Below are 13,604 nucleotides of genomic sequence, written 5' to 3'. Positions count from 1 at the left end.
GTGCTCAATTTTCCAGCAAAACAGGTACTTTGGGTAGAATCACACTGCGTTTATCTCAAGTCCCTGGAACTGGCTAAAGCTACTCTAGATTTGCGCTGGGCCCTTGGTGCAGCCAAAGTCGCTTTTCTTGAGGACACCAAAGTCGCCAGGTGCCTATTAACTAGGAACTAACTGGGCTTGGCAACAGTTAGGTGTTTTTCCCGGACACGCTGGGTTTCAGGTCTCCTGAAGGGCGTCCAACCCTAGGAAGATAGGAAAGGGGCGGGGTGGAAGATAGGAACCGACCTCCTCGAGGTCCAATGCGACCCCACCAAAGCCGCTGTCTCCAGGTGGTACCCGACTCTAACCAATCGCAAAGGGGATTACATTTGACGCGGCTCCGCCAGCCAATCCGAGGACGCGTCTCAGCCTCCGCCGCCTGCGGGGGTCCCTGCCGGCTGGCAGCAGGTTCCGCAGTCGCGCGTCGCGTGGCCGCGCACACTCCAGAGCGCCCGCAACAAAGCGGTTCTGGGGGAGGTTGGGGCTGTTACCCGCGGCGGGGGCGCCCGCTATTGCGCAGGCGCCTCAGGAAGATCTCTGCCTCGCGCAGAGAGCGGGTCGGCCTCGTCCCCAGGGCCCACGAGCGCTGGGTTCCGACAGTGCTGAGTTCCGCGCGCCAGCTGCAGCGGGTGAGTGAGAGCCTCGCGCGGCCGGCCTTCCGGAGGGAGATGCCACCCCCTCCTCGGTCGCCTGGGGCTTTGGCACTGGAGGTAGTGAGAAACACCCCCCACCCTTCTCCCGGCTCCCGGGGCGTTGGCGGGTCGTCCGTGCAGGGACCCGCAGGCGCCGGGAGAGGGCTGGGCTGGGCGAGGAGGAGGGCGGTGTGGAGGGCGGAAAGAGCAGTTGGCAGATGGTTTGGGACGCGGCGGGGTGGCGGGGGGAGGCCGTGCTGTGAAGGGTGGGGAGGGCCGTGGGCTGACAGCAGCGGAGGGGCGAAGGTGGGCAGGGGTGACAGCGAGGGGAGGCGGGCGGCGGGGTGGGCGTTTGCGTCTATCTGAATATTAGATCAGAGCTCATGGCAATTACATAATCAAATTTAAGAACTAATTTCCTAGAAAACCAAACAGCAAAGATAACATTTAAGTGCTTTTTATAGGCTGGACACCGTGTTAAGCCCTCGACAAACAATGCTTCCTTTTCACGGTATAGCAACCGTGTGAGATCATAGCGTCCCATTATACAGATGGGGAAATTCAGGCTCCGAGGAGTGAAGAGTTACGTTCCACATTGTACAGTTGGTGACAGGCAGATTCAGGTTTATACTGAACCTGAATCTGCCTGTCTGACTCCACTGTGGTTTTGCCTGACCACCAGGTGATCTGCTGGACCTAAGCCTGAGAACTTACTCAGTGTTCTAGGCAGTCAGCTGCTCCTTTTAATGTCATGGTTTTCTTTTCTTCCTTTTTTTCCCCCAGAGGTTGTTCCCAGGCTATTTTAAGGAAATTAAGGTCATTTGAAAGCAAAGAGGAAATATTTTATGTATTTTAGATTAGCTACAAAATATAATTTGGGAGAAATTTTGATGAAAATGCAAGAAGTACGTGAGGGGTTATTTTACTATGTAGAAAGTAAGATGCTATAGCTGTTTTCAAGATACTAGAAAATTCTGTGTGCACTTGAAAATGGGAGAATTATTTAGAATCCCAGCATTTTTAGGACTGAGAAAGTTTTCTAAAGAGTAGTTTTTTTCCCCTTTGGCTAAAGAAAATAATGATCTACAGGAAACCACCGAAATTTCCCACGTCCACAGGCAATGCTATTTTATTTTAAAGCTGTGTAAAAGTTTCATTATAAATATTTGTGAAGTCTTTGGATGAGGGCTTTTGTATTATTACAAAGTAGATGGCAAGTTAATGGTGACAAATGTCTTTCACCATTTCCTGTAATTGCTGGACTCTCTCAACTTCACTGGGGCTAAGAATGCCACTGGGAACTGCCTGACATGCATTCCATCCAGGTAAAAAAGTCATCCCAGAGGAGGTAGAGCACGTTTTGTCCCCTGAATTAAAGATTATTACCTACTGCTTCTGGTTGCTCTTGGGATAACTGGAGTTATTTTACTATGTAGAAAGTAAGATGGTGTAGCTGTTCTTAAGATACTAGAAAATTTTGTGTGCACTTGAAAATGGGAGAATTATTTAGAATCCCAATATTTTTAGGACTGAGACTAGGATAGTCTGCTTTTTTTTTCTTCCCTCCACTATTTTTTTTTGTTTGAAAAATTATAGAATTTTTCTCAAAGTTGAGTAATATAACAATTAGTGATTTTGATTCCTTGAAAACTACTTGAGAACTTTTCGCTGGTATTTTGTTTATCAGTTAACACCCCCTGTTAGAATGAAACAGAATGCGGTAGACATAGATACATGTGCTGCTAATGAACATGTTCTGGCAGGAAAAGTTTTGGTAATCATTTGGAGTTGTTACTAGTCTTGTTAACTTGCTGTTACTAGACTTGTAAACTTGTGGGGGGCATGAATTAATAAGTGCATATTGCCTTCTGAGCTTGGCCTATCACTGGACTTCAGCCCTATCATGTGTAAAAAGAAGGGGTTGACCTAAATTTTTTCTAATTATTTTAGGGTTGCACAATAATAGTATTCTGCCTGTTATAGTACAGACTTTTTCCTAACATAACAGCTTTGTAACCAGCATTGATAAAAAGAAACTAAATTTGACGGCGTGTTCTGTAATGCTATATATAGGGGTGTGTGTGTGTGTATCATGTCACAAACACTAAAGCTAACTCTGGGAGAAGTTAGATCTGCTCACAATTAATTGCCCATTGACTAAGTGTGAGCTTAAGTTCTGGGATCATTCTGATTTCAGAGCCTATAATCTTTCTGTTCTGTCTGTGCCTTGAAGCCTAGAGACAGGGATCCTAACAGTGTGCTAATGCATTCCTGAACCACAGAATAAATAGAACATATATTTGAACATAATTTTCATTCAAGGTTTAGGGAAGAAAGATTTTGATTTATACGTATTTTGAGAGAGGGTCAGACACAGGTTTTTATTTTGTTATTGTTTTTGCATTTGGAAGGTGTTATAAAACATTTTCATGTTAAAACACCCAAGTCTATTATAGAATACAAATGTTACATAATTTGGGGCATACATTGAGACATCAGAGATGTTTCCTGTTTTATGGCAGGGCATTTCAGATGCTTTTAAGATTACAATTTCATTCCCTCTTTTTGTTTTTAATATAATAACTTTATTGAGATATAATTCACACACTATCCAGTTCACTCACCTAAGTGAACATTAGGGAGTCATAGAACCATCACCACAGTCAATATGAGAACATTTTCATCGTCCCAGAAACAAACCTCATACCATTGGAATTTACTCCCCATTTCCCCCCAGCCCTTTGCACCAAACACCACCAGTGTACTTCCATCTCTAATAAATTTGCCTGTCCTAGGCATGTAATCTAAAGAGTTATAGAAAAAGAGATCTTTAGTGATTGATTGCCTTCTTTCACTTAGTGTAATGCATCAGGGTTTATCCTTATAGTGTCTGTTAGCACTTTATTCCTTTTTATTGTCAAATAATACTCCATGCTCTGGGTAGATCACATTTTATTTGTCCATTTTTCATCACCTGATGGGCGTTTGAATTGTTTCCACTTCTTGGCCCTTATAAAATGCTGCTGTGAACATTTGTGAACAAGTTTTATTTAATGTGAGCATCTGTTTTAATTTCTTTTGGACATATACCTAGTAGTTGAATTTCTAGGTATTACGATGATTCTGTTTAAACTTTTAAAGAACTGCCAGAATGTTTTCTAGGTGGCTCTCCCATTTTACATTCTCACCAGCACTGGTATAAATGTTTCAGTTTCTTTATATCCTCCCTAACTCTTGTTGTTATTGGTCTTTTTGATTCTCTCCATCCTAGTGGGTCTGACGTGTTATTTCATTGTGGTTTTCATTTACATTTCCCTGATGGTGTTGAACATCTTTTTGTGGCCTCATTTGCCCCTTTATATCTTTGGAGAAATGTCTTTCCCGATCCTTTGCTCATTTTTTTAATTGAACTGTTTGACTTTTTAAATTGTTACATTTTTATACTAATTATAAATCACTCATCAGACGATTTTCAAATATTTTCTCATGTTCTGTGGGTTGTCTTTTCTCTTTCTTCATGGTATCCTTTAAAGCACAAAAGTTTTTAGTCTCAATGAAGTCCAATTTTATTTATTTATTTATTTATTTATTTATTTATTTATTTATTTTTGGTGCTGTACCTAAGAAGGCTTTGCCTAACTCAAGGTCATGAAGATTTACTCCCATATTTTCTTCTAAGAGTTTTATAATTTTAGCTCTAAATTTTGGTTCATGAGCCATTTGTAATTAATTTTGGTGTATGGTGTGAGATGAGGGGTCCAAATTCATTCTCTGGCGTGTGGATATCCGGTTGTCCAGGCACCATTTGTTGAATTGGCTTGGCACTCTGCTGTTCTTAGAGATAACTCTGTTGAAAAAGGTTTGGACATATATGATATTCCATTTGTAGTAATTCCTCAAAGGGCTTAGTGTTAGAAACAAGACTTTCTGGTGTATGGCTCTCAAGCATAGCGTTACAAAGAAGTTTTGGTGTTCTAGAACAGAGTTCATTCACCCTTGTCTTTGTTCTTTCAGGATGACAGCCTGATTCAGTACTCTGATTATTTATGCCCCTATTGTGAGTATGATAGATTTGAAAAGTGTAAAGCCCTCGTCCCCTGATACATGGCACATACATACATTTTTGTAGTATAATCTTAAGTTATATTAGCTATGTATTGAATGATACTAAAAAAATAACCTAAGAGGATGTTTGAGCCAGACTTCATGCACAGGAGGTAACTTCAGGGTGTTTGGAAGCACAAACTATTACTGAAGAGCTCTTAGAGATCACCTATAGGTCACCCAGATAAAGGCCTATTGCCTTTTACATGTCTTTGTGATACATTTGAGGCAGATGGTGATGGTGAAATATGGTAAAAGGAAAGCAAGGTTGGCAATGATTTTCTGTAACTGTTTTAGTAATGCGCATGTGGGCTGGGCCTGGGTACTGCAGGGGCTTGACTGCCAGGCCAAAGTGTTTGTATAGGCAGGGGACTCTTGGAACTTTTTTTTTTTTTTTTTTTTTAGAGGAGTGTTATGAACAGAGCTACACGGGGGAAAAGTAAGTTGGGAGCAGATATTGGGCAAGAAAGGGGAGGGTGGATAATAAGGTGGGAAGGTCAGTTAAGAGGCAAGAGGAATTAAGGGCTTTTAGAAGTCTGGCCACGGTAGAGATGGAGAGAATGGGGAGCTGCTCAAAATGCAGGTTCCTGGCTTCTACTCTGCTCTGCTTCTACTGTACTCTGGAGTCCGAATTTCCTGGGTGTGAAGACTGGGCAGCCACACTTACGACAGGCTCCCCTCGGTGATTTTTCTGTCTGCTGCGCTGCAGGAGATGATTTGCAAATAGAAGCGATGAGGCTGGCGGTGAGGGGCTTCCTCAGGGCAGCTCCGGTGTGAGAGAACGGGAATGAAGGAAAGGAGAAGTCTGGAGCTGCAGAGAACGCGTTCACTTTGACCTACTCAGACTTGGCTTGCGCGCGGGATAGTTTGTGCGGCGGAATTGGTGGGGAAGGTGCGCCGGTTACTGAGGGACCAGGGCAGTGCCTAAGACACTTTGTACGAAATAGTGCCGCGGGGCGGGGCGGGGGGGGGGGCGGTGTGGATGTTGAAGCTGCGGAACCGCCGACATGCTGTTTCAGTGGGCTCGTACTGGAGACCAGTACTTGTGTCTGGGAAGGTAGCTGTACCCAGAGAGAAAGCGGGGGGTCTGCTCCCTCCAAGCTCCCCCGGAGACCGGCGTGGCCTCCGCACAAGCGCTCGGGTTGCTGGAGCCCGAGTGTGGCTGAACTCGCACGGACCCGCTGAGGCAGGAGGTGAGTTGTGCCTGAACACGAGGTCGCGGCACCGAACACGGAGTGAGAAGTGCCGCTCTCTGTCTCGGTTCCGGAGACTGTGTCTGGACGGCGTGTCTCCGTACCGAACAGCCCGGTTACTCTTCTCTTCGGAGAGCGGATTCGGTTCGTCATTCCGTCCTGTTGGGGGTTTCACCGATGGCCTCCGCAGCAGGTGGCGCGCGCACCACACTCAGAAGGCGGCTCAAGTCGGGTTACAGTGGCCTGGCGCTTGACACCCACAGACCCTCTCAAACAAGTTTCTGTGCCTTTGGTCTTCCCAATTTCAAGTTCCTGGTTCTAAGACGGCCGCAGCTTCAGTCATGAGTGAATGCGCACACACAGATCGTCTAGCTGGCATGTTTGAAGGAAAGAAAGTCTCCGCCTTCAAGTAATTGTGGTTTAGTTGGGAGAAAGAACACACGATAAGTGGCTCATGCACTTAATCACCATGTCAGTTAGCTCGCGGCCACTTCTGCCTGGACCTCGAGGTTCACACCCCCCACGGCCGTACCTTGGCTCTTCCTCTGGAATAATTCACTCATCTCCCTCCCACTACAGCCTCACATCCTGCAGCTTCCCTCAGAAGCTCTAGTCCAGAAACCTCTCTCCTTCATGATCTGTGGCAGTTTGAACTTAGATGCCGCAGTTCAGATTTTAGTCACTCCCTAGTCAGGATTGTCCGCTTCCTTCGCTGTACTTCAGTTTCTCACAGAGTCTCAAGTGCAGGCACGATCAGCCGCCTGTTTTGTTCAGGCCCGTGCGAGGGCTTCTGAATTGCTAGAGAAAAGCAGCCAAAGGTGCCACTAGGAATTCATGACACCTGCTGTCAACTTTGACCCCCCATCCTGCTGTTACCCTGCACTCTCCCCCCTTCTCCATGTTGGCCATTTCAGACGTTCTCTGTTTCTCAAACCCGAGAACATTTTGCCATCCTGCTCCCTCCCAGTAATTGCCTCTACCTTTTGCAGCACAGAGAATGCAGCTCCCTTCATCTCCAACCCTCAGACCTGTTAGCTTACCTAGCTTTAGGTAGGTAAAGCTTCTCATCTATTACAGTGGAAGATATATCCTGTCCAACTGAAGTGGGTCATGCTTAAATCACCTATCCCGTTTTCTGAAGGACCAAAGATGATAGAGACTAAAGGCAGGGAGATTTATTATGGGAAAGCTGGTTTTTTTGTTGTTGTTGTTTGTTTGTTTGTTTGTTTAATAATCAGTGGATTATCCAGAAAGAAAAAAGAAAAAAAAAATCAGAGCAAGCTCTGAGCCTCGGGTATTAAGTAGAATAGTTATGTCCTTGATAGTAAAAAGGAAGTTTAAGGAATATGGTGATGTTCTCAACAGCTGTTGGATTTTTTTCAGAAGTCCCTGTGGCAGCCAAGCCCCTGTGGGCTTTGTTTGTCAACCTCCTGTAAATACTGGGAGTGTATAGATAGAGGTGGGATCTTTTTCTCAAGTAATATTTATTTCTTACCCCCCTTTTCCATGACAGTATCTTCAACAAGAGTTGGTGGTAAGTCAGCATGGTAGAATTTCCACCATCTATTTCTGTGGTGTAAAAAGAACATAGGTTACCAGTCATTAAACTAGAAAAATAATCGTACTCCCTGGAGCTTCTGAAGACTGGTATTATTTCTGTTTTGTGCAAAAGGATCTTTTTTTTTTCTTCATCTGTTATTAAGGGTTTTTTTAAGATTTTTTTTTAAATTTATTTATTTGATAGACAGAGATCACAAGTGGGCAGAGGGGCGCTCAGAGAGAGAGGAAGGGAAGCAGGCTCCCTGCTAAGTAGGGAGCCAGATGTGGGGCTTGAACCCAGGACCCTGGGATCATGACCTGAGCTGAAGGCAGAGGCTTTAACCCACTGAGCCACCCAGGAGCCCCTAAAGATTTTATTTTTTAAGTAATCTCTACACCCAACATGGGCACAAACTTGCACCCTGAGATCAAGAGTTGCTTTCTGCACTGACAGAGCCAGTCAGGCGCCCCTGTTCTTATTAAGTCTTTAGAATAATTTCTGCTACTACAGAAAAGCAAGGCAACCAAACAGGAGTTTTTCTGTGGAGTATAAGAGTGGTCCATACCCCCTTCATTAAGAATGGGGCAGGACGTGTATATAGGAAATTGGACAGGGAAAGGCAATTTTTGTTTTTTCCAATTTTGGCTTTATTCAGTTATCTTTCAGTAAATGACATTATCTTTCAGTAAATGACATTACCTAATTTTAAGATGATATAAAGCTGGTATACAAAAATTTGATAAATTTTTGCTTCTCTTCTCCTGATGGCTAAACTTCTGAACAACAGCACTACCACTTATGAACTGTGTTTTTATGTTTTAGGAACCCTGATTGCTCTCCTTCAACACATTCATTATGAAGTTATTAGTAATACTTTTATTTTCTGGACTTATAACTGGTTGTAGAGGTAACTCTTCCCATAGCCTGCCATCCAAGCTGCTGCTGGTGTCCTTTGATGGTTTCAGAGCTGACTATCTACAGAACTATGAATTTCCTCATCTCCAGAATTTTATCAAAGAAGGAGTCCTGGTAGAGCATGTTAAAAATGTTTTTATCACAAAAACATTTCCAAACCACTACAGCATTGTGACGGGCTTGTATGAAGAAAGTCATGGCATCGTGGCTAATTCCATGTATGATGTAATCACAAAGAAACATTTTTCTGACTTTGATGATAAGGATCCTTTTTGGTGGAATGAGGCGGTACCTATTTGGGTGACCAATCAGCTTCAGGAAAACAGATCAAGTGCCGCTGCTATGTGGCCTGGTACTGATGTACCCATTCACAATACCACACCTTCCTATTTTATGAATTATAGCTCTTCAGTGTCATTTGAGGAGAGACTAAATAATATTACCATGTGGCTGATGAATTCAAACCCACCAGTTACCTTTGCAACACTCTACTGGGAAGAACCAGATGCAAGTGGCCACAAATATGGACCTGAAGATAAAGAAAACATGTACAGAGTGTTGAAGGAAGTAGATGACCTTATTGGTGAGCTAGTCCACAAACTCAAGGTGCTAGGATTGTGGGAAAATCTCAATGTGATCATTACCAGTGATCATGGGATGACCCAGTGCTCTAAGGACAAACTGATAAACCTGGATCTCTGCATTGATCGCTCAAGCTACACTCTTGTAGATCTGACTCCAGTTGCTGCTGTCCTTCCCAAAATAAGTAAGTAACCTTTTACCTGAGGGATATTCAAAGGGAGCAATTGAATTAAGAGACATGGTTTTGCAAAAGAATACAGCTCTGGCTTTTTGTAGTGCAGTACCATATATTCCTACGCACAGAGGGATTATATGTTTACCCCCTTAATTAACAAGTCCTTAAGCAGTTAGCCTAAGGCTCATTTTCGAAGAGATTACTTCCTTGCTTTTGATAAATTTCTTAAGTATTCACACTAATCGAAAAAGAAAATTTTTATCCTTAAAAAATCTTGGATTTTTGTTTGAGATGTATTGTTTATCTATTGATCTTAGAATTAGTAATTAGCAGCAATACATAATTTATATTTACATAGGAAGCTATACATGAAAATGTCCCCTTTTGTATAAAAAGTCCACCAGAGAGAATCACAAAATGAAAAAAGCGATATGTGAATGCTTGGAAAGCTAGGGATGTATGTGTGTGTGTGCGTGTGTATGTGTGTGTGTGTGTGTCCAACAATATCACATAATTATTGCTCTCTTTTTTTAAGAATTAAAAGTGATTTAATAGATGGCATTGTTCAGGATTTATTTCCAGTTATTCTAGTTAGAAGTTTTTTTTTCCTTATCAGGCAATCATGACTTTCTTCCTTTACTGCTTCCTTTTTCTTCCAGATACAACAGAGGTTTATAACAAACTGAAAGTCTGTAACCCTCACATGAATGTTTATCTCAAAGAAGACATTCCTGCCAGATTTCATTACCAACATAATGATCGAATTCAGCCTATTATTTTGGTTGCTGATGAAGGCTGGACAATTGTGTTAAATAAATCATTACCAAAATGTAAGTATTTAGGATATTTCTGTTGTATTCTGGGGATAAATCACACATTGTGACATTATTCTGTTAACAGCATACTTTGATTTAGAGATACTAACACTGTGTAATCAGTTCACTTTTTGATTGGATAATTCTCAGGTTTTCATTCAAAAGCAATTTATAACCAGTTTTACGCTTAGATGAGGAAGGTAGGTGACATTAAGGGCAAAGGTGTAGTACTGTCTTACCCACACCACAGTTACTGTCAGTAACTTTTCAAGGTTGGTTCTTTTGATTTGTAGAGAATGAGAAAAAAGTAAAGAAACAAAGTAAAAGGGGAGAGATTTGATAGTTCAAATGCTTTTTTAAATTGTGTGTGTGGGTTTATAAAACATTGTCCTAGTAACTCAAAGTCTTTCCCCCAGTGATGAAATCATGTACCTGAGCGCTATAGCTGTTTGGAACACTGGGCAAAAACCAAAAGATAAACAAACCGAAATTTACCCAGTAAACAAAACAGGTGTATCAAAACCTCTCCTAAAGCTTGAGAAGTTACAGAGGGGACAGTTACAGGTCTTCCCTGCACCGAACTTTATTGATCCATATGTTAAATTCAGTTTGAGTACTTTAAAAAAAAAAAAACAAACAAACCTGGTTTTGTAGTCTGTAACAGGAGTCAGACTAGTAAAAGGCCAGATAGTGAATATGTTAGGCTTTATAGGCCCCCTGGTTTCTCACTCACTCAATTCTGCCTTTGTAGTGGAAAAGCAGCAGTGGACATTATGTAAACTAAAGGATGCTGGGTGTTGAAATGAAACTTTGTTTACAAAAACAGGTAGAGGGCTGAATTTGATCAGGGGCTATAGTGTGCAGATCCCTGATCTATAGCAAATTAGAAGCTTCAGACAAGGATAAGACTAAAGGTTAATGGAATTTATATGTTATTTATGCTTATTTACTGACTGTTGAAAACTGAGAAAAGACAGAAAATTTAGAAGAGAGAGAAAAATCTATCAATACAGAAGTGTAGAGTTTCCCCCTTCCAAACTCTTTTCTATCCTATATACCTCTATGTTTTTACATTATTGAAATCCTAAAGTCTATATAATAAAGTGTTATATTCTGTTATTATGTTGATCACATTCATTATTTCTGTTAAGAAATATTTCAGACATGAGATTAAGGGATGCTGTAACACAAACTAATAGACTCACCACCCAGTCACTTGTACTTTGTATGAAAGCTGGAGCTTATCAGTGCAACAGGCGTACAGGAAAAAGGAATATTTGCCAAAATAAAGCTAAAAAACTGAGGATTTGGTATTGGGGTTCTGTCCGGGACTGTCATGTTTTTCTGTGAATTTGATTTGGAGTTAGAGGTTGGTGAACTGGTTAGACTTCATGTTGACTGCAGGAACCCCTTCTGTAACGTTCTCACTGGGCCCTCCAGAGGTCAAGGCATTCGTTCACTGTCAGTAAACCAGGAGTATATTATGTAATCCTGTTTCTTATCACAGGAGCAGTTGATGTAGGTAAGGCTGCAGATGTACTTCTTCCCCATTCACTGGTTTTACTCACTTCTGCTCTCCCCAGTTATTCAGGACCCTCAGCCCAGCCACTCTCTTCTAGGCACTAGTGCTCTCTGCACGCACAGAGTGCTGGAAATTGACGGGTGAGATGAGTGGGGTTGGTGCTGAAGGACAGGCACATCAGGTGGAGAAATAGTTTTAAAGCCTTGGATCATGACCGCTTGGGAAAAGGGTGTATGTGTGAAATAGGGGACACATGGCTGAGCTGGAAAAAACCAGAAAATTTTCTTTCTGGCCCCTGTCAGGTCCAGCTAATCAATTTTAATGGATGGGAATTACACTGGCAAGAATGAGTATATTTACACTAGAAGCAAGTTGTTTTATAATAGAAAGATCAGTCTTTCTTTTAGGAACTAACCTAATCTTATTCTTTTTTTCAGTAGGTGACCATGGTTATGACAATTCTTTGTCGAGTATGCATCCATTTCTAGCTGCCCACGGTCCAGCGTTTCACAAAGGCTACAAACACAGCACAATTAACAGTGTGGATATTTATCCAATGATGTGCCACATCCTGGGATTAAAACCACATCCCAATAACGGAACCTTCGGTCATACTAAGTGTTTGTTAGTTGACCAGTGGTGCATTAATCTCCCGGAAGCCATTGGAATTGTTATTGGTGCGCTCTTGGTCCTAACCACGCTAACATGCCTGATTATAATCATGCAGAATAGACTGTCTGTACCCCGTCCGTTTTCCCGACTTCAGCTGCAAGAGGACGACGACGATCCTTTAATTGAGTAGCATGTGCTGGAGTTTATAGAGTGTCTTTGATCAGTCACGATTCTAAGGAAACACTCAAGAATGGTATTCTAACGATGAAAAATACACCTTGAGAGACAAAGAACTTAGACCAAGCATGCTAGAATTATTTTGTTTTTCCTTGTGCTTTGTTTTACTGCATCAGCTAATACATAAAACCCTGACCATAGCAAAAATTGCTAGTAAATCAGTAGTCAACACCAACTATTTCTCCAACTAGAAACTTTTTGTAAGAAAAATAATGCCTCTGCCTTTTTCTTTTGCAATGAAGATTTGACACATTTTTAAATAAAAATACATCAAAATTTAGTAGGCATGCTTTTCTAATAAATTTTTATATTTGTAACTGAAATAACAGAAATCTTTATGCAATTAGTGGATTTTGTGTATCAGGAAGGGAAAGTTTTCTATATTTTTATATTTAATAATTTTAATAGAGTTTGTATCCCAGGTAAACCTATGACCTTGGAAGACCTTTGTGAAGGTTAATAAAATTGGTTAAGCAGGCAGAACAGATCTAGCATATGAAGAAATTATTTTAAGAAAAGCTATTATAAGAAAAACAACAAAGACCATGTGATACAAAGCTTGAGTCTTTACCATTGTCTTTGTTAAGATTCCTAAGCTGTTGAAGCCAGGAAAGATATCTTTCGAAGACTGTTGCTATAAGAAATTAAGAAAATGGAAAGAATTACTTTTCTCTGTCTGTGCTTAATGCTGTTGTGTAAGTTATTCTTGTGTGTATAAGTGTGTTTGCATGTATGAATGTGTAGACTTCCTGTGACTGACCGAAGCGGTCAGAGCAGCTGGTCTGTGGGCTGACTTCCACATTCCCACGGAACGTGGCTCTCAGCAAAGGGTATATTTGCACTTCATATTTGTTTACTTTCTTATGACTCACAAGCTAAAGTCATAACTTAAGGAAGTTCCTTAGTTTTTGCCACCATGTTTTACTTTCTCATGTTGTTTATTATAGCCAGAGGTATCCAAGCGCTGTAAACAAAACAAAAAAAAAAATGTATGACCTGAATACAAATCTGGCTTCAGTTGGGTCAGAATGAGGAAGAAAGATTTTGATATCTATCTTTGGGGCGTTTATGCCTTACTTTTTAGGCAGTAGAGTAAATTTAAAATGGAATTTGGTATCTTGGATCTTTCCCACTGTTCCTATGTGAAGTGGCAGAGTAAACAAACGCTAAGCACTGTTGACATTGTGTAGCCTGAGTGCTGCCCCTCTGTTTCTCCAGTGTTTGGTTCACAGAAGTAA

At 41.6% G+C, this 13,604-nt stretch overlaps 1 protein-coding gene across 3 annotated transcripts; it reads left to right on the top strand.

Moving 5' to 3' along the window:
* The first annotated feature begins 483 nt into the window (after positions 1–483).
* Positions 484–13,337, top strand: ENPP4 (ectonucleotide pyrophosphatase/phosphodiesterase 4). Of its 3 annotated transcripts, none has more exons than XM_032862019.1 (4): positions 484–668; positions 8,331–9,189; positions 9,840–10,010; positions 11,958–13,337. In XM_032862019.1, exons 2-4 carry the CDS (start codon positions 8,364–8,366, stop codon positions 12,317–12,319), a joined length of 1,359 nt encoding a protein of 452 aa, XP_032717910.1. In that variant the 5' UTR covers positions 484–668; positions 8,331–8,363; the 3' UTR covers positions 12,320–13,337. The 3 variants fall into 3 exon arrangements, with proteins under 3 accessions (XP_032717910.1, XP_032717908.1, XP_032717909.1); XM_032862017.1 differs by having other exon boundaries at positions 487–668; positions 11,955–13,337; XM_032862018.1 differs by lacking the exon at positions 484–668 and adding an exon at positions 686–752 and having other exon boundaries at positions 11,955–13,337.
* The last annotated feature ends 267 nt before the right edge of the window (positions 13,338–13,604 follow it).

The sequence above is a fragment of the Lontra canadensis genome, unplaced genomic scaffold (genome assembly GCF_010015895.1).
Source record: "Lontra canadensis isolate GAN:19392208 unplaced genomic scaffold, GSC_riverotter_1.0 scaffold23, whole genome shotgun sequence".
In the NCBI taxonomy this organism is placed as follows: Eukaryota; Metazoa; Chordata; class Mammalia; order Carnivora; family Mustelidae; genus Lontra; species Lontra canadensis.
This window is presented reverse-complemented; position numbering and strand designations above follow the sequence as displayed.